The sequence below is a fragment of the Nothobranchius furzeri genome, chromosome 2 (genome assembly GCF_043380555.1).
Source record: "Nothobranchius furzeri strain GRZ-AD chromosome 2, NfurGRZ-RIMD1, whole genome shotgun sequence".
Lineage (NCBI taxonomy): Eukaryota > Metazoa > Chordata > Actinopteri > Cyprinodontiformes > Nothobranchiidae > Nothobranchius > Nothobranchius furzeri.
The window spans coordinates 94,353,708-94,374,870 of NC_091742.1; the positions used below are offsets into that span (position 1 = coordinate 94,353,708).

The 21,163-nt window shown below is 43.1% G+C and overlaps 1 protein-coding gene across 2 annotated transcripts in view; it reads left to right on the plus strand.

Moving 5' to 3' along the window:
• LOC139066180 (uncharacterized) overlaps positions 1-11,578 on the plus strand; it is a 28,634-nt gene extending 17,056 nt beyond the window's left edge. For both annotated transcript variants that reach the window (XM_070548364.1, XM_070548365.1), the window contains exon 3: positions 103-11,578. In XM_070548364.1, the coding sequence (XP_070404465.1) occupies positions 103-731 (629 nt within the window). In that variant the 3' untranslated portion in view covers positions 732-11,578. The remainder of the gene's footprint in view (positions 1-102) is intronic.
• Positions 11,579-21,163: the final 9,585 nt, after the last annotated feature.

Genomic DNA, 21,163 nt, shown 5'->3' on the forward strand with positions numbered 1-21,163 from the left:
ATGTTCTTGTTCCTTTTTCCCACATCATGTAGCCAGTATCACTCATGGTGTAAATATAAAGGTATGGTGGTCTGTAACATCATGTGTCTGTGTTTCCTACAGATGTTCCACAGCTGGTGCTGGTTAAAGAAGAAGCTCCTGAAGAACAGAGTGCTGGTGTGGACCAGCAGGACCCAGAACACCTCCACATAAAGGAGGAACAGGAGGAGCTCTGGACCAGTCTGGAGGGAGAGCATCTCTGTTTGAAGGAGGAGACTGAAGCTGTCGGGTTTCCTGTTACTGCTGTTTCTATAAAGAGTGAGGATGATGAAGAGAAACCTCTGGTCTCACAGCTTCATCAGCAGCAAATAGAAGACAGAGATGTTCCAACCAGCAGCTCAGCTGACCAGATGGCAGCAGAAACTGGTGGAGGAGCAGGAACTAGCAGGAACCCAGATCTGAACCCTCATGAACAAACATCTGATTCTTCAGAGACTGAAGTTAGTGGAGATGAAGATGATGATGATGATGATGGTGTGAATCTGGACTCTGAGCTGTCAGACTCTGGGTCTGAAACTGGAGATGAAGATGATGATGATGATGATGATGGTGTGAATCGGGACTCTGAGCTGTCAGACTCTGGGTCTGAAACTGGAGATGAAGATGATGACTGGAATGAGAGCAGGTCTTCTGAGTCAGATGGTAAGTCTGTCAACAAGTTCTTCACAAGTGGTCTCTCCAGAGACACGTGAGGGAGACGAGTCATCCAGCAATAAGGTCTTCAGGCTGTTTGGTTCATAAGAAATGTGTTAGAGTGAAGCAACATGTAGACTCGTGCAGGAAAGTCCAGAAGAAACCTAAATCATTTAGTCATGATGAGTGTGGAGAAAGGTTTACTACAAATGTAAATAAACAAATCACATGAGAGTCCACACATAGCAGCTGCTGTTCCAGAGTATGGGCCAGCCTCATCCCACCCATACTCTGCTTCTGGCCGCTAACAAGATGGCGCCTGTGTTTGGAATAGCCACAGGTCCGTTTCCACATTCCCGCCTGGCCACGGGGCAGCGCTGTGTCTCCGTCCATGTTTCCTCGGGTCTGTTTATCCTGGTTCTTCAGTGGTTTCCCTTCCTGTTCCCTCCATGAGTGGACTTTACACACCGTGGATCTGACCTGCTAACTCCAGCTGTTTCTGCTTCTGGCAGGATCCTGGTGTAGGTACCCAGGAGTCCAGATGCTGCAGGATGAAGTGTAGAGCCATGCTGATGGTGTAACGTGATGGAAGTGGTTACTTTTACTGAATGATCAATAAGATGTGATATTCCATCTAATTATAAATGATCAATCTTATTGGTCTTTGAATATTTGATTTAATACGACCTTAGGAACACACACTTCATATTAATTCAGACAGAGTCAAGAATATAGTTTATAAAAATTAGTTTAATTCTATATTTCTAAACTAATGATTACATGACTGTTAGGGATTTTATCAATAACCCAATACCTGCAGCTGGAGAGAGAGGAGAGACAACAAGCAGACAAGTCACCAAACTGCAATCAGGGGCAGAAGCTCAAGGCAACGGCCCCGAGTTTCTGCTCTCAGAGTTTATTTATAACAAAGATAAGTGTGTGTTTGTGTGTGTGTGTGTGTGTGTGTGTGTGTGTGTGTGTGTGTGTGTGTGTGTGTGTGTGTGTGTGTGTGTGTGTGTGTGTGTGTGTGTGCTTTCAGGCATAGAATAATACATTCAGTTAATAATAAACATAACATTTCCATAACATAATCCCTCCTGTTTATCCGAATAGGATAACCAAACAAAAAAAAAAGTAAAATAATACAGAACAAATAAATAAAACACGATGAGACAAACACAACTGACAATAACAAACAGCAGCTTACAGAGACACAAGTGAGATAATGGAAATCAGTGAAATCAACACCATCATAAACTAAAGAAGAGCTATTTCATACATGTTGACGTGAATTTACTGTGATGCAACAATTCTACAATTTAGAGCAGTTCCTGTAAAGAGATTGGGAAGGATTAGCAAGACCATATAATACACAGAAAACATCAGTAGAGTTTATTGAAACATCAGATGAATTTAAAGCTACAGGTGGCACACGGCTGTTTCTGTGAATGAGGAACAGGTAGTATCAATTCATGCAGCTCTAACTATGGCAGAAGCTGAGGCAAACCAGGCGTTCTTCATCAAAGGGCTTGTCCATGGACTGAGAGTCCCGGTTGAAGAACGGTTTGGAACGGCTAGAGTCCTCGTCCGTTGATCAGGATGGTTTCAGTCTTAAGTTGATGAGTTCCTTGAAGTCCAGGTCTGGAATGCAAGAATGGAGTTTGGGATGTGAGAGCGCACAGTTCAACTTCTCAGTAGGGAGACGTCTGGGTCCTTCCATGGCGTGTTGAGGTGGTTGTGCACCTGTCAGGGAGCTGATCTTGTCCCCGAAAGTCCTTCTGATCCTTTGACCGTGAAACCAGGTTGGAGATTGGGTGCAGGTGATTGAAGTAGTTCTCCTTTTCCAGCGTCTCTTCTTCGCTGTGTCCTGTCATAGTTGCGTCCAGGGGGTCTTCAGCCGAGGTGGACGCAGGTTACGTTGTCATGTAATAATAATAATGTTAATGATAATAAATCTCACAACACAAAGTTGTGATATATATATATTTTAGGGCTGCACAATATATCGAAAAATTATCGTCATCGGGATAACAGGAAGTGCGATAGGCCCATCGCAAAGCACGTCAAACACAGCGATAAATGTTTGGTTCAACATTTCGATCCGTGTCATACATCAACTTTTTGTACACCAGCTGTTTTTTACGCGGAAGTATTATTTGACCAATCAAATGTAGCCCTTCTGATATGCGGCCAATCAGATGGGTCCTTTCACGTAATACGCCCGCCCCCTACATAGCCCTTTAGGATGGAAAGCAACACCCGAACAGAGTTAGCAGCGCCGTTCCCTTGTTCGTCATGCTGGCTCAGAGCAATGAACGCACTTTGTGCTGAGGTTTCTGGAATCAGCGCTGCTTTCAAACGTGAACGTGAGTCCGCTCGGTGTCGTTAAGCAGCTCATAATATTTGGAGCTTCAGAAAAAGTTTTATGGTGGTGGTGATGCATGCAGTGTGTTGTTTTGCTGCTAATACAGTAGCAGGTGCAGCTGCATATTCTTTCAATAAAAATGTTACGTTGTAATGGAATTCATGCATTAGTTTTTGTTTGCTTTGAACCCAAAGCAGACGTCACACGACATTAACACTGCATTAGTATTTGTTCATTTATCGCAAGTAATATCGATATTGCAATATTAAGCACTGTTATCGAATATCGCAAGTTTTCCTATCGTGCAGCCCTAATATCTATATTTTTTGCTTTCCTGAAGTATCTAGAGCGTTTAGAACTTTTAATAATTTAAATCTGTTAGATTGTTACTGATAGCAGCTACATTTAAGTGTTTCAGTTTTCCTTTTGACTTTTGTGATGCGTCGTGCTTCAGCATGTAGGTGTAGATTCTCAGTCATCCTGGACACCATCAACCTAAGAGATTTAAGGAAAACATCTGGACGATTCTGGTTATTAACTCTCATCCAAGAGACGTTTTCAGCCCTAAACCTTGGGTTGTGAGCAGGCTTAGAAGTTGTGGTCAAAAACACTAATTGTTCTGCAAGTCTTTTTTTTTTTCTTTAAAATAAAATTGTCTAAATTAATACAGGAGTAAACATAGCCAGTATTATTAGTAACATAAATACTATTTCTGGTAAGAAATGGCCCCCAGTATGCCACAGCCTTTCTCAAACCCCAGTAAAACAAACCCCAGTGAATGGATCTGGGCACCAGAAGATTGAAGGACGCTGGAGGAGAAACACGTGATGAGATAATTTCATAACATTTCTGCTGCATTAAAGAGTCATATCAGCTATTTGCCCTTTGCAGTGGTTAATTAAAGTGTTCAAGTGTAACGTGATGAAGGAGCCATTTCTATCCTCTAACAACTGTTCCCTTTTGACACAGTGCCAGAGTGCATGAAACAGCCTCAAGGTCATGCATTCGCTTCTAAACTGTTTACGTTCCAGCAATGAAGAACGAAGAATGAACTCTTTTCTTTTAATTAATCAAAGAACTCTATTTTAATAAAGCTATTCCATCAAAGTGTTAGTCAATTTAATAAGATGTGACCGACCTGTGAAATTAAAATTTTACTTTATTAGGATCCCATAGAAATAATAAGTACTGTGACTTAAGGATTCCAACAGGACTCATTTCACGTACTGTTAAAAAGACAACACATTGTTGTCACTGATCCAATCAGAATCTTACAGATCTGACGAGGGCGTGCTTCTGACGGTGATTGGCTATTTTTATTCGACAATAAACCATAACAACCGAGGTATAAAACTACGCCACGTCAGCTCTAACGCCAGTTCAAGCGTTCCAGAGCAAACGACGGAGTGGCCAAGCACCTCGTGATTTTTATCTTGAGAGGCGCTATAGAAATGATATTTTCTTCTTCTTCTTCAATCCTGACTTGACTCTTTAACCGAAGAACCAACGACAAGCTGAAAAATCCAGTCGGTATAACAACCAGCGGCAACAACAGCTCCCTTCAGAATAAAAGCTCCACAGACCCAGGTGGGTCTGATCAGACGCCAATAACGTGTCGTGTGCCGGAGGTAACTCAAGACGGGTCTGGTCGGAACCGCGGCTTCTTCTACCGGCCTGGTTTCCAGAGAGGGTCCATAAGGGCCTCAGCATTCCTGATCTACCGAGGACTTCCACAAGGCAGGTAGACCCGACTTGATGGTGTCTCATGCGTTTCTGAAACTAACCAAATGTTATTCCAAAACAACATCTTCAGTTCCCGTCAGAACTAATCGCTTCTTCGGATTTGCTGGTTCTGATTACATCACACATCATCCATTCACCGTCTCATCCATTTTTAGTTGCACTATACATTTAGTTAAAAGTAAGTAGTTTAATTTGTTAGTAATAAAATTCTTAACTTTTAAACTCGACTCTATTATGTGTCTCTGAGTGAACACATAACGGTTACATAATCTCTGCATCCAATCTTCTGGTTTAAAGAACCCTCGATCCATAAGGTGGATTTTATATTTACTATGGAATCCCACGCCTTACGGCTCATTAAATAAAATGTAATAACCTCTTTATTTCCTTACACAAGCTGAGATAAAGCTACATTTACCTGCAGCTGCAGCTCTTTCTAAACATTTAATCACAACAAACTCATCAGAGCAGCTGCACTTATGACCCACAACAATAACCTTTTTGGGATGGTTACAGTATTTTGGAATATTGGAATATTTTCAGATGTTTCTGTGTTTGCTGTTCTGAGTGTTACGGGCCTTGAGCAAGACTCACTAGGATTGGTGGACCCGCAACATAACCAAGCCGAGACCATCTTAAAATGATGAAAATAAACTTTATTTGGAACTCCTGGACTCTGCGCCTACAGGTGGGATGCTCCAACAGGCCTGTAGGGGCAATGACAAAACACAAAGTGAGAGGATTTAATCCATTATCTCAAATAATAATATCCACTTAGGGAAAGAAATCTGTCTTTTTTCAACAATTATCGGAAAGTATATTTAACCCTATTTGGGAGTAAAATCACTAAAGCCGGGCGTACACTGTGCGACTTTTTCACTTTTTTGAGCCGATTTTCCAGTCGTGTGAGATTCCACGACATCGGGGGAGTTTTGCGCCGAGCGGTCGTGTAGTGTACAGGGGGTTACGAGAGGCGATTAACACCATGTGACCAGCTGCCGATCAGCAGTCGTGAGGTCGCACGGACTTCTGGCGTGTTTGATATTTCGCTCGTCCCTCGTGAGGGTATCGCGCTGTTGAAGCGGCGCTGCGAGCAGCTGCGACCCAAAAAGTATCAGAACCGCTCACGGCGCATGCGCAATCCTGCATCAACGCCGCTCACCCGCTATTTCCCTAATAACACACGCTGTTCGTTTTTGTTTCTACACGTTTTTTTTACTCACAAAGATTGTCAAGAAAGCGTGTTTGTCGTGTTCATGTCAAATTAAACTGATCACAAAACACAGATTTATACATAAAACCCTGTGTGTCCTCCTGCAGCACTCCCGAACGACAACAGGCAAAACAAGACAAAAAAAGTCTAACGTGTTGAGTAAAAACGGCTATTTTTAGCATATTTTTAGGGCCGACGTGTTGCTACCAGACGTACAGTGTGAGCAGTCAGGTCGCATCCGAGAACTGGGTCGTGCAGTGTGAGCACATGACTCGTGAGATCTGCCCTGCGAGGAAGTCGTACAGTTTGAGTTGAAGCTGAGTGCTACGAGTGAAAAAGTCGCACAGTGTCCGCCCGGCTTAAGATGGTTTGATAACACACAAAGGGCGTTGCAGCCTGAATCTCTAAGACCCTACTCCCAACCAAAGCCAGTGAACTAAAATACAAAAAGTGAGTGGGCACTCAACAAGTATTAATTTATCATTAATACAAAGGCTCTAGGACCAACAAAGGAAGTCGACAAATGAGTAAAACACAATCAAAGGGGTCTAAGGAGGAATATTCAAGAGTATTAACCCTCAAGGAGACTACGGAGGATTATTTACAAAAGGAGCTTTAAACCAAAATGTGACTGGTGGAGGGACGTTAGTGATGACAGTCTATTAATGAACTTCTTGATAAAATAAGCTTAGTGGTACTCATCACTCGCTCTGATTCCAGCCAATAGGGTGTAGAACCCAACCACTTGGAGAATGCTCTGGATGTCAGCTCAGGGATCCTAGGAAACTCGTTCCAACCAGGAAAGCAGCGGCTCTTCCCTCTCAGAGTCCTTTCAGGCCCTGTCCACACGTAGCCGGGCATCTGCCACAACGTAGATATTTTTCTACGTTTTGGCCTGTCATCCACACGAAAACGGAGTTTTTTCACACGAAAACTGATCTTTTTAAAAACTCCGGCCAAAGTGAAGATCTGCGTTTTCTCCGTTTTGGGTGTCTGCGTGTGGACAGACAAAACCGGAGTTTTAAGGTCCGCATCGTCACTTTCCGCGACAAAAAAATGCTGACATCACGTGTGCGACCTGTGTTTACACTAGCCGACAGCATGGATGCCCTCAGAGCTGCGCTCGCTTTATCAATTGTCCAAGCGCTTTTTGCTTGTTTGTTTTTGCAAGCGGAATTACTGCTCCTTGCGGAAGACCACAGACGAAGGACGAGGTTAAGAACGGGGGAAGTACTGCCGCCTACAGGTCTGGAATGTCCTTAACAACGTATTTATCCGGGTACGTGTGGACAGAGTTTTCTTTTAAAACGAGGTGGTGTGGATGCAAGTTTTTGGAGGGGCGGATATTCGTTTTTAAAAAAAAAGGCTACGTGTTGACTAGGCCTCAGTCTGGTCTCAGTCACAGCTCTCCAGCTCAGCAGTTCAGCCACAACCGATTCCTCAATATGCCAGCTCCTCTCTCCAGCTCCTTCTTTACTCAGCTTCAAAACCTCTCGATTCACTGCGCTTCTCTCTCCAGCTCCTCTCAGTCTGGCTTTTCAACTGTTTGTGCAGACCTCTTAATCAGCTGATGTGCACCAGCTGCCCTGTGGGGAGCAGCAGCAGGCCAAAGGGTTCCAAATAATGGCTCCCTCTGGTGGGGGAATTTAGCTGAATCATGGGGTTCACCTCACAGGATGAACAGAGGGAGATAAACTCATCAGCCCAAATACAGGGGGCTGTAACATGAGTGTGAATTAGTCTCATAAATTTTTTTTAAATATATGATGATCCCTAGTCATTTTTGTCACGCATATATTTTCGTTTCTCTGAGCAGAGACTGTCTAAACGTCATGGTAGAAAATAGTTTGCATTTTGCAAAAAATCATGTTGATGAGTTTATTTTAATTATTCCTACAAGAAGTATGTAAATGCCAGAGCAGGTCACTACAAACCCCACAGACGGGAGGGGGGCATTGTGGTTGTCACCTTTTTCCACACCCCGAGTTTGCAGGTATGTTACCACCAGCGTAATTAGCAGTCTTACTGTATTTACGCTTATCCTTAGCCAGCAGTTTCAGGTAGGATTTAATGTCGCCGCTCTGGCCCCAGGTAAACATTTGACTATGGTTGCTGGAGTCTCTGCCACCTTTCTGACTATGGAGCTGCCAATTACCAGAGTTGGGTTGTCAATGGGTGCGTCACTGAGTGACCCCAGCAGGATCTAAAAAAATCCGGTCACAATCTATTTTTATCTGCCAACGTTTACTGCAGTTACGTTACTCACTTCAGACAAAAAGTTGGGTTGGGCATCGTTTGAATTTGAACGATTCCCCTGTTTCAATTCCAGTTCCTAACGATTTCTGATTCTTTCAAGGTCAAAAACATTACATTTTTCAAATGAGCCAACTAACCACAGGTCTTACTTGGACTTGAATTTTAGTTCTATGAACAATAACATCACCTTTGTTTAGACTAAAACGTTTTCAAAAGAGAAACTAAAGAAAGACCATCAGTGTGTTTATTTCTGACCATAACTCACAACCTTCTACTCACAACCAATGTGAAGAAGCCTCTAGGATGAGAAGAAAAATGTCTTCATGATAACAAGAAATGTCCAGCTGTTTTTATATTAAAGCTCAGGATGATCATGTCCAGGATGACAGAGAATCTTCATCTAATGCAGGAAATGTGAGCAGAACTGGAAGAAATCTAGGTCACAGCCCTCATTTGAAGACATGAGGTCTGCATGGTGTTCCTATCAAATGGCTGTAAAAAAGGCAAAATCCACTTTTTTATCTGATATTATTAGCTCTAATGAGCATAACGTAAGAGTACTATTTTCGACCGTGGATGACATTTGAAATCCTTCGTGTGCAGGTGGACTTAAAGCCTCCTCGACTACTGCTGAGAGGTTTCTGACATAATTTATAGGCAAAACTGAAACTATTCAAGCTCAAATTCCCCAGCAATTTAGTTTTATTGATGAAGAAATCTGTTTTGATTCAACTACTTTAAATTCTTTTGACTCTGTATCCCCAGATATGTTGGATGAAATTGTTGGAAGGATGAAACCATCCAGCTCTGCCCTCAACATCATTCCATCCTCTATTGTTAAAAATGTTTGGCCAGTTATTTCAAATATGGTTCTTAATGTAATCAACTCTAGTCTGCAGTGTGGGTGTCATGGTCTGCGTCTGCGTCTCCCCTCATGTGTCTCCTGGTGTTCTCCATCCCTCTCTAGGTTCTCCTTTTGTGTCTCCTAGCGCCCTCATGTGTCCTTGCCTGCATCTTCCTCATGTGTCTCCTGGTGTTCTCCATTTTTCCCATATCTTCAGCCCTCAAGGTTTCCCTCCTCAGATATCCCCCTCCCAGGCGCTGTGCTCCTGTGGCCCCCTTTTGTCACGCCCCTGAAGGTTTTCTTTTTGTAGTGTTTTTCCTTTAGCTACAGCTGCTCATGTCAGTCTCTCTAGTCTGTTTTTCCCACCGGTGTTTGAGGTTTTTCTCCCCCCTTAGATTATTAAGTTATGTGTCCTGCTCTTCTTGTCTTTAGGTTTTATTCTTAGGTCATGTTAGTTTCCTCCCTGATTAGTAACTCAGTTCCCCTGGTCTCTCTCTCCCCACACACCTGCAGTTCATCTCCCTCTCATCCTCCCCAGTGTATAAAGCCCTGTCTGTATCTCAGCGTTTTGTCGGTCCATTGTTTAATGTCAGCATTGTTTTTGCGCCTCGTCTCTAGGTTTTGTGCTCTGTGTGAGCTTTCGTTCTCCTGGTGTTCAGGACTTTGGTTTTTGGCTTCCTGCCTTTTGGATTTTTGTTCGTCATCCTAATAAAAGGGATTTTACTTTATAAACCGCTTGCACCTCGTGTCATCTGGTGTTTCTGCATCTTAGGTCCTAATCTATGGCGTCAGAGGCGTGCCACAACCCGTGCACGCGGATTGGGTCCACATCGCGCGTGTGAACGGGACTCGCGAGTGAAAATATACATGGCGAGAGGTCATTTGTGCACTGAGAGGGAGCAAACTGTGTCTGTGAGCACACAAGGACGTGCACAAGTGACAAACCTGCGTGCGCGCGTTGCCAACGAGCACACGGCAGAGGAAAACGTGCGCACGTGGCAGCCTCTCTGCGCGCTCGGCAGCCTCTCTGCGCGCTTGGTTTCTGACTCTGCTCTCTCGGCTGTGAAGGGGTTTTGGCACTCTGGAGGCGTGGCCTGTGGCAGATCTTCTCTGTCCTCTGATTGGTTAGTTTACCCCACACTTTACCCTCTACCTATCTATATTAAAAAATCTGATTTTCAGTAGTTGCTGTCATAGCTCAGCTGGGAGAGAGGGTGACTCTCCCCCTGGAGGATCCAGGTTCGAGTCCGGGCAAGGAAAATAGAGTAGATGTCATGTTATTTTTTCCTAATTCCTGTGATATTATTTTACAGTTGTGACCGTTCTACTGTCATTAAACGTCCGAATGTTTGCTGGGCAGTGTTTTAAAAAGTGCACATAAGCTAGATGGTTTTAACCATATAAAATTATATTTTTTGTGATACTGGAAAAATATATACTGAAATAAAACTACTGATTGAAAACTTTATGACTGTGGTTGTACAATATATGACTCACTAATACACTGCAAAGGCCCTTAGAGTGGGGCTTCCAGAGAGAGAGGATAAGAAAGGAGACCAAACAGAGGAGTGGGGGTTCAACAATTGATTTATTTAACCAAAGTAAGGAATTACTAAAGCAAGTTAGTGAACAGAAAATGGCCATCTCAAGGTTTTACTCGGATGTCCCTCAGCAGGGCTCAGCACTGTTGAAGGTCATCTGAATGAAAGCTTGATATGCAGTTTCTTTATGAAAGTGTGTAAATATACAGTGTGGTTGCCGTACATATGTTGAGTTTCTCAGACATCAGGCTTCTTTGCCCAGGCCTTCACTAGTGGGCTATTTTAAAAGTTGGTAAGGAGAAAAACCACAGCATATAGCTGATTGTTTACAAATGCAAGGAGGGGAATAACAATCAAAAAGCTTGTGTTCTTAGACCAGATGAATGGAGCGCTCCACATGCACTCTCAGACATGTTATGGCTTCTGTTTCTATAACTTCACATGCAGACATTTGAGGTTTGCCAGAAAGAAAAGCTGGCCTGTACACTTTGCAGGGCACAATTTCATCAATGAAGAAACCCCTGTCTACCATGATGACGATCTCTAGTTGTAGCATTTTCAACAAACCAGATTCCCAGGTTTGTCGCTGATCGTTCCAGCATACAGTGCTGAGACAAAGGTCACTGGCCTATGTGGCACAATCCAAATGAGCCTCTTCAGAGTGCAGTTGAACTTGAGGAAAATATATGACTCTGGAAGAGAGGGGAATATGGCCATTGACACCTCAGATCAGTGCAGTCAAGAATTACTGGTGTTTGGGTAGTCCTGAACGTGTTGTGATGCCCCCACCGTCTCATTGGGTTTTCATTTGTGTTTAATTGTTTGAATGCTGTTAAGCATTCAAACAATTGTTTTCCTGTTTCTCTTTATTCTTCTGCTTCTTCTTCTTATTCTGCTTCCGTACACTTTTTGAACCTCTTCTTCTCCTTCAAATTTTGAGCTATTGCAACAATTTTATACCAAAACGTTCAGCTCGTTAAGCTCTTTCCGGCTATTACTTTTGGCATATATAACTTTAAAATTTTTCGAGTTATTAGGCTTTTTCTGCGAAAATTTTCCCATTGAAATGAATGGGATTGGTCAATTTTCAGCAAATTCCTATCACTTTTTTGACCTCAAACTCTATAGGGTTCCTTTTAACTTAGAGACTGCATTCAAAGTTTAACAAACTCACAAGACTTTCCTGTTTAACATATTATAGAGGCTTTTTGATATCTTTTACGGTTTTTCTAAAATCGCAGGTAGAAGTTGAGGTCTGACTTGAAATTTTCAGAAAAAATCACAAAAGTTATAATGGGGAAAGATAGGAGCAGTGACCCTCCCTTGCTCCATTTCTGGCATTGTACCGAGAGAACCGTAGGTCCGATTGAAATGAGACACACACTGGCTTACAGCTAACAAAAATACCTTCGTTTTGAGCTATAAGTCATGACTGTACTCCAAACACTGTGGTTGTACGGTTCATTTGTTTGAGAAAATTGAAATTTAAAAAAATCTCTCTCCCCACTCTAAGCTGAAGATTCCGCACTCTAACTTTTGAACTTCACATCTTCTGTGAACAACTCTTTACTACCCCCAGACCGTTTGGACTACCAAAACAAATTATAACTCAAAAGTAGGAATTTTTATCAGCTTTTCAGAATGGGTTTCATTTTATCTGTAAGTGTTACCGTTCTTTCGCTACAAGCCTCAGAAATAGGAGAGACCCAGCTTTTCTCTCATTGAAACCCATGTTAAAGGAGCAGAGATGTTCTCCTCTGATCGGCTTCAGACAGCTAAAATTTTCTTGTCATAGCTTCTAGACAATTCATGGTAGGCACATAAAAATACACACCGATGACCATCAAAGACTTCTGCCGCTCACGCTTTTTGAATTTTTCAAATCGGTGCAGTACTTTTCGAATGGTGATGAGAAGTTTGACAGGTCCAATTTCACTTCTGAAGGACAGATTTAAAGGCTTCTCTCATTAACAGGAGTACAGCTGCAGGCCTCCAACAGCCAGGGGGAAAAGGCGGGAAAACAGTGCTGCTCTCTGATTGGTTGAGAGTGTTCAACCATTTTCTGTCCAATCAGGATCCAGCACCCACACAAATGACACATCAAATCGACCAGTTTGGTCTCAGGAATCTTGTATTCAATTTTAAATGCATTATCTGTTACCATGGCAACACAAGGAACTACATATCACTTTACCCAAGAATTAATATTAAAAAGCTGAATATTGAGCCAATAACAGACTCCTTTTTTTAAATCTTTTTGAACTATCTGTACTTCAAACTAGAAACAAGTTCAATCTGATTGACCGTCAGAAGGTGGGAAAGTGCCCCGCTCCCACCCAGCCCCCTGATTGGTTTAGAGAGGTCAATCGTCTTCTGGCTTAATGGAATTACACACCCACACTTGTGAGACATCAAATCGATCGGCTAGGCCTAAGGAATCCATCCATCCAACCAACCATCCATCCATCCAACCAACCATCCATCCATCCATCCATCCAACCAACCCACCCACCAACCAACCAACCAACCATCAATCCATCCATCCAACCAACCAACCATCAATCCATCCATCCATCCAACCAACCATCAATCCGACCGACCGACCGACCGACCGACCCACCCACCCCCCCACCCTCCCTCCCTCCCACCCACCCACCCTTAATCAATTTCCCTCTGGGATTAATAAAGTATTTTTGAATTGAATTGAATTGAAAACTAAACTAGCAGCATAGCTGACATTTTAACACTAGTCAGAAGGCAGGAAACGCCCCCTCCTCCTTCGCTGCTCTCTCATTGGCTGAGAGTTTTCAATTGTCTTCTGCCTAAAAGGAAATTTGCACCCACAGATGGTACATCAATTCAACCTGCTTGGTCCCAGGAGTCTTGTATTAACTTGATATTGTGTTCTGCGTTACCATGGCAACGTGCTTAACAACAACATTTTAGACACAAATGTATCAACATACTTTAATATAGAAATGTTATTCAAAGTTTAAAAAAGTCATGTGACATTGTACATTGTTTTGAAAATGCAGACTCCTGTCATCTGTTACCATGGCAACTTAAGGAACTACAAATCACTTTAACCAACTCTCATAGGAATGAATATAAAAAGCAGAATATTGAAGCATTAACAGACTCCTGTTTTTGATCTTGTTGAACTGTTTGTACTTAAAACTAGAAATAAGTTCAATTTGATTGACTGTCAGAAGGTGGGAAAGTGCCCCGCTCCCTCCCAGCTCCCTGATTGGTTGAGAGAGGTCAATCATCTTCTGGCTAAATGGAATTATACACCTACGCATGTGAGACATCAAATCGATCGGCTTGGGCTAAGGAATCCATCCATCCATCCATCCATCCATCCAATAAACCATCTAACATCCATCCAACAATCCATCTGTTATTTCATTAATCCAACCATTCATCCATCTCATATCAAATATAAACATATGTTAATCTATCAGTTTCAGATATCAGCAAATATTTCTAAATTCACATTTCAGCCAATTGTAAAAATGTACCCGTTAAACTATTCTCATTCAAATGCCAGCTGTTTAACATTTCAAATTTCGAGTTTTATAAATGTTCAAAGATTAAAGTTTTCTGCTGTTTAGCATTTTTTTTATCCATTCTTCACCTATATTCTGAGCTTTATTACACTTGTTGGTGATTTTTGCTTCTAAATCTTTAAATTCATTCAGCTCATTTGGACAGTTTAGCTTAGTTTCAGCTTCACGCCAGCTATTCAGCAGCTTCAGCAATCCGTTTCTGAATTTGGCTTATGCTACTCATTTCACAGTTCAACTAAATATAAAAATGAAACTGTTAAACTAGTCCTACTCAAACAACAAGTGTGTAGACATTTTTGCTGTCCAGATTTTTAAATAATGTTCAGATTTCAGTTTTCTGCTGTTAAGGATTGTTTTGTCAGTTCTTCACTTTTTGTGCTTTATTTACATTTTGGTGCTTTTTGTTTCTAAATCTTTCAAAACATTCCGCTCATTTTAACAGTTTAGCTTAGTTTCAGCTTGAGCAATTAGTTTCTGAATTCAGCGTATGATGCTAATTTCACAGTTCAGCTAAATGTAAAAATTAAACTGTTAAACTATTAAACTAGTCCTACTGAAATAACAGGTGTTTAGACATTTTAGCTGTCCAATTTTTTTAAACAGTGTTCCCAGATTTGAGTTTTCTGCTATTTAGGATTAGTTTTCTTGATTCTTCACTTACTTTTTGTGCTTTTTCTGCTTCTTTGTGCTTTTTGCTTTCACATCTTTCACTACATTCAGCTCATTTGACAGTTTAGCTTAGTTTCAGCTTACTTCAGCTATTCAACAACTTCAGCAATCAGTTACCAAATTTAGCATATACTGCTAATTTCACAGTTCAGCTAAATGTAAAGATTAAACTGTTAAACTTGTCCAACTGAAATAACAGGTGTTTAGACATTTAAGCTGTCCAGATTTTTAAATAATGTTCACAGATTTAAGTTTTATTTTTTATTTTTTTGCTATTTAGCATTATTTTTCTCTATTCTTCACTTACTTTTTGTGCTTTATTTGCTTGTTGGTGCTTTTTGCTTCTACATCTTTCAAGACATTCAGCTCATTTTGACAGTTTTGCTTTGTTTCAGCTTCAGTTAAGCTGTTCAGCAGCTTCAGTACAGTTGTTCAGCAGCTTCAGCTTACAGTTTCAGCTATCCAGCATTCAAACAGCATTTGTGCAATAAATGCAATTTTTCTAGTTGTGTTCTTCTTCTTTTGTAAGCAGCTTGTTAAGCAGCCTTGGAGGCACCTGGGCTCAGGGTGTGGTGCTGCCTACAAAGCCTACTGTTTTTCTGCTTTCACTGGGTCTCTCCTGTGTGGTGGAGAGTCCTCACTGGCCATTTTCTGTTCACTAACTTGTTTTAGTAAATCCTTACTTTGGTTAAATAAATCAGTTGTTGAACCCCCACTCCTCTGTTTGGTCTCCTTTCTTATTACAGCCCACCACTTCCAGTCTGGGTTGTAACAATCTGCAGACAGATTTCTGAGCATCTCCTCCTTTGGTATACAGATCCTCACTGAGCCAAGTACTGTGAACAAATAGTTTCTCCATGATATTATCCAGCAAGGTCCCGTTTTTGTCAAAACAAGGGTGAAGTAATGAACAAATAGGAATATTTCATTAAATTAACATTTACATTATTTATATGCATCATTAAAAAAAAACATGTTTTGAAATCTATAATGTGCACCAAACTTGACTCAGTCCAATCAACAATTCTAAATGGCCAATTATGTAACTCATCAATTAATTATTTGAAAGGATAATTTGTCAATTAAATGCTGAAAAAAATAAACAATACATTAATGAGGCAAGAAGTTTTTAAACTTGAACATACCTACACCCACAAGTCTATTTTTACCTGGAGTCTCCTCTCAAGAGTGGCTGAAGTAATATTACAACTTTGACAGAATACAAATTCTCTCTCTCTCTCTCTCTCTCTCTCTCTCTCTCTCTCTCTCTCTCTCTCTCTCTCTCTCTCTCTCTCTCTCTCTCTCTCTCTCTCTCTCTCTCTCTCTCTCTCTCTCTCTCTCTCTCTCTCTCTCTCTCTCTCTCTCTCTCTCTCTCTCTCTCTCTCTCTCTCTCTCTCTCTCTCTCTCTCTCTCTCTCTCTCTCTCTCTCTCTCGAAGCCCCACTCTAAGGGCCTTTGCAGTGTATTAGTGAGTCATATATTGTACAACCACAGTCATAAAGTTTTCAATCAGTAGTTTTATTTCAGTATGTATTTTTCCAGTATCACAAAAAATATAATTTTATATGGTTAAAACCATCTAGCTTATGTGCACTTTTTAAAAACACTGCCCAGCAAACATTCGGACGTTTAATGACAGTTGAACGGTCACAACTGTAAAATAATATCACAGGATTTAGGAAAAAGTAACATGACATCTACTCTATTTTCCTTGCCCGGACTCGAACCTGGATCCTCCAGGGGGAGAGTCACCCGCTCTCCCAGCTGAGCTATGACAGCAACTACTGAATATCAGATTTTTTTAATATAGATAGGTAGAGGGTAAAGTGCGGGGTAAACTAACCAATCAGAGGACAGAGAAGATCTGCCACAGGCCACGCCTCCACAGTGCCAAAACCCCTTCACAGCCGAGAGAGCAGAGTCAGAAACCGAGCGCGCAGAGAGGCTGCCGAGCGCGCACGTTTTCCTCTGCCGTGTGCTCGTTGGCAACGCGCGCACGCAGGTTTGTCACTTGTGCACGTCCTTGTGCGCTCACAGACACAGTTTGCTCCCTCTCAGTGCACAAATGACCTCTCACCATGTATATTTTCACTCGCGAGTCCTTTTAACACGCGCGATGTGGACCCAATCCACGTGCACGGGTTGTGGCACGCCTCTGACGCCATACTAACCTCCTCCTTACTTGCATTGTGACAGTGGAGAAGTTCCAAAGAGTCAGAAAAGAGCTGTAATCAAACCCCTTCTTAAGAAACCCGGTCTTGATGTCTTGATATTATCCAATCATTGACCTATTTCTACGCTGCTATTTCTTTCTAAGGTTCTTGAGAAAGTATTTTTAAGCTATTGTCTGACCATTTAGATAATAACAAATTTAAGAAGTTTTTCAATCAGCTTTTAGAGCAAAGCATAGTACTGAAATTGCGCTTGTGAGAGTGTTCAATGATATTTACCACTATACTGATGTGGGTGACAGTCGTTTTATTACTCTTAGAACTGACCGCTGATTTTGATACTCTTGATCATGTTATACTTCTCAGTTGACTGGAGAATTTATTTGGTCTCTGGTTCAGCGCTCTTCTGGATGAGTTCCTACCTGTCTGACAGGTATGTGACTGTTAAGATTGGTAGCTTCTGCTCAAGTCAGAAACAGAATAGGTTTATTGCCATTGTCAGTGAACAAACAATTCACAAACTAGGAACTTGATTTGGTACTAATGTGCTACATATAACATGAATAATAAGATTAAAAATAGAATAAAATATAATAAAAAAAACTAGAATAAAACTTTCAGCTATAAAAAATGGCAGGTAATGGTAACATGGCCGATAACGTGACGTTGTGTCGAGTACAGAAGACGAGCATGGTTGTGTGTTTATAATCTATTCACAAGTCTAACGGCAGATGGAAAGAAGCTGTTCTTATGGCGGGAGGTTCTGGTCCGGATGGACCGTAACCTCCTGCCTGAGGGAAGCGGCTCAAAAAGTCTGTGGCCCGGGTGCGAAGGGTCAGCTGCTATCCGACCTGCACGCCCCCGAGTTCTGAAGACGTACAGGTCCTGGAGAGATGGAAGGCTGCAGCCAATCACCTTCTCAGCAGAGCGCACAATGTGCTGCAGTCTATGTTTGTCCTTCACTGTGGCTCCAGCGTACCACACAGCGATGGAGGAGGTGAGGATGGATTCATTGATGGCCGTGTAAAACTGCACCATCATCTGGGCCGGCAGCTTGGCCTTTTTCAACTGCCGCAGAAAGTACATCCTCTGCTGGGCCTTTTTGATCAGGGAGCTGATGGATGGCTCCCACCTAAGGTCATGTGTGATGGTGGTTCCGAGGAAGCGGAAGGAGTCCACAGTGGTGATGGGGGTGTCCGTCAGGACGAGGGGGAGAGATGGGGCTGTGACTTTCCTGAAGTCCACAATCATCTCCACTGTCTTCTGAGCATTGAGCTCCAGGTTGTTGCTGCTGCACCAGTACACCAGCCGTTCCACCTCTCTCCTGTAGGCAGACTCATCACCGTCAGAGATGAGCCCGATGAGGGTGGTGTCGTCCGCAAACTTGATCAGTTTAACGGAGTCATGGCTCGAGGTGCAGCAGTTTGTGTACAGGGAGAAGAGCAGAGGAGAAAGTACACAGCCCTGTGGAGATCCTGTGCTAATTGTCTTAGTGGTGGAAACATTCTTCCCCAGCCGCACGCACTGCCTACGGTCTGTCAGGAAGTCAGTGATCCACCTGCAGGTGGAGTTGGGTACGTTGAGCATGGAGAGCTTGTCCTGGAGCAGAGCAGGGAGGATGGTGTTGAACGCAGAGCTGAATTACACAAACAGGATCCTAGCGTAGGTTCCCAGGGAGTCCAGGTGCTGCAGGATGAAGTGGAGGGCCAGGTTGATGGCGTCGTCTACAGACCTATTAGCTCTGTATGCGCACTGCAGAGGGTCCGGGGGGGGGGGGGGGGGGGGGGGTTGGGTGAAGGACTTGAGATGAGGGAGGACCAGGCGCTCAAAAGACTTCATGACTACAGACGTCAGCGCCACAGGCCTGTAATCATTCAGTCTAGTGATACGGGGTTTCTTAGGGACAGGGACAATGGTGGACAGCTTAAAGCAGGCTGGAACGTGGCAGGACTCCAAGGAGATGTTAAAGATGTCCGTGAAGATTGGACACAATACCTCTGCGCAGTGTCTCAGGGTAGCGGGGGAGACGCTGTCCGGGCCCGGGGATTTCCGTGGGTTTTGCTTACGGAAAACCCTGTGCACATCCTCTTCTGTCACTGAGAAGGCAGTGGAGGGGGAGGGGTGGTCAGCGGGGACTGTACTATTCACAGTGGTGAAGGTGGTGGGGGAGGCATGTGACACCAGAGTGGCTGAAGAAACCTGTGCAGTAGGAGGTGTAGGGCATGGGTGTTGCATTTCAAACCTTGCATAAAAGGAGTTAAGTTGTTCAGCCAGTTGTAGATCGTCAGCAGCATGTTGGGCCTGTATGTTGCAGCATGTTGGGCCCTAGTTAGTGATGTACCTTAGCCCTCTTCAGACAGAGGTGGTGTCATTGTCAGAGAACTGCTCCTTTAGACGCATATTGTACTGGGATCTCGCCTTTTTCAACTCTTTTGAGAACTGGTACTTAGCGCCCTTGTAGCTTTCTCTGTCCTTGGCTCTGTGGGCTGCTTCTTTCCCCCTCCTCAGCTGTCTCAGTTTGGGTGTGAACCAGGGCTTATCGTTAAAAGTGACCCTGGTTTTTGTTGGAATAATGCTGTCCTCACAGAATTTTATGTATGACGTCACAGTGTCTGTATATTCATCCAAGTTGTCTGTGGCAGATCCAAACATGTTCCAGTCTGTTGAGTTCAGACACATGCGAAGCTCCTCCACAGCCTTGCAGGTCCACTTCTTAGTAGTTCTCACTGCAGGTTTGGAGAGCTTTAGCATCTGCCTATATGAGGGGATGAGGTGAATTATGGCGTGGTCTGTGAAGCCGAGAGCAGCTCACTGCACGGCTCGATAAGCTCCACTGACTGTGGTGTAGCAGTGGTCCAGCGTGTTCTGCTCTCTTGTCGGGCATTTAACAAACTGTCTGTACTTAGGCAATTCCTGGCTCAGATTTCCCTTGTTAAAGTCACAGAGGATAATAACTAGAGAGTCCGGAAAGGTCTGTTCCACACTTAGGTAGTGTTGTCAAAAAAATCGATACCCAGATATAAATCGATACTAAAAGTGGTAACTAAAGTAGATATTCCATCCCTGTGGTATCGATATTATGGACTATTATACACAGCCTTCTTCAAGTACACCGACACGCACGACAGCCAGATGCCGTAAAGCAGCCTCCGCCTCCCAGACAAACAGAAGAAGACGCCGCATGGCTACATAGCAATTTCCCACGCGAGTTGTCTCCGATCCAAGTTTTGTCTGCCAAATAAATAAACAAAAACATAAACAGCGAATTTGGGAGACGCTTCACAGCCCAACTTAATTAGCACACCAAGTCCGACACGTAGTTGTATATTCACGCTTATGTGCTTAAAGGAAACTCCCGTTTATTGCAACCCGGACTTAATTTCTAGCATGCAGTACGTTTGTTTACTCACGCTGACAACTTTGGTGCTACTTGGATTCCCCGGGGTATTTACCGTAGGTCCATTGCCGAATCGCCGTCAGCGTATATCCATATAACGGGTGCGGACGGGCACCCATGGTGCAGCCTCGAAATAAGACATTATCTGCACCAAAACATCTTCATGTGGAAAGGTTTTGTTAGGAATCATTAACGTGATTCCCCTGTTCGTTTGGAGCGGGTCTGGTCTGGGATTTCTAGGCGTAAACAGACTAGCTGCGCTAATCTAACCGGCGCTTTTAATGACGTCACTGCCGTGCGCCAGTCTGTTTTTATTAAGATTACCGGTAGATGTACCTTAAGCCTGATTTATGCTTCTCCGTCTGCGTCAGTGCGGAGACACGCAACGCCATTATCCGTCCTTGCGTAGGGCACGCAAGTACGTACGGAGTCGAGCCCACTTTTTTAAACATCCGTCGAACGAGACGGATTACGCAAGCTTGTGATTGGTCAGGACGCCGCTGTTGTTTACAGCGCCGCCATTGCAAAGAGAGCCGAGGATAACTAGCGGCAGACACGGAGAAGCTTGAAGAATACCTCGCGAAAAAACTCTAAAAATATGAACGTTTAATTCCCCCGTGACTGGAGGAGTGAAACGATGCGCAGCAAGCATTTTATTTGTGGACGGAAATTACAGGAAACGTGGGTTTAGAGGTGGGAGGCGCATGAAGGGGTGGGAGAATGA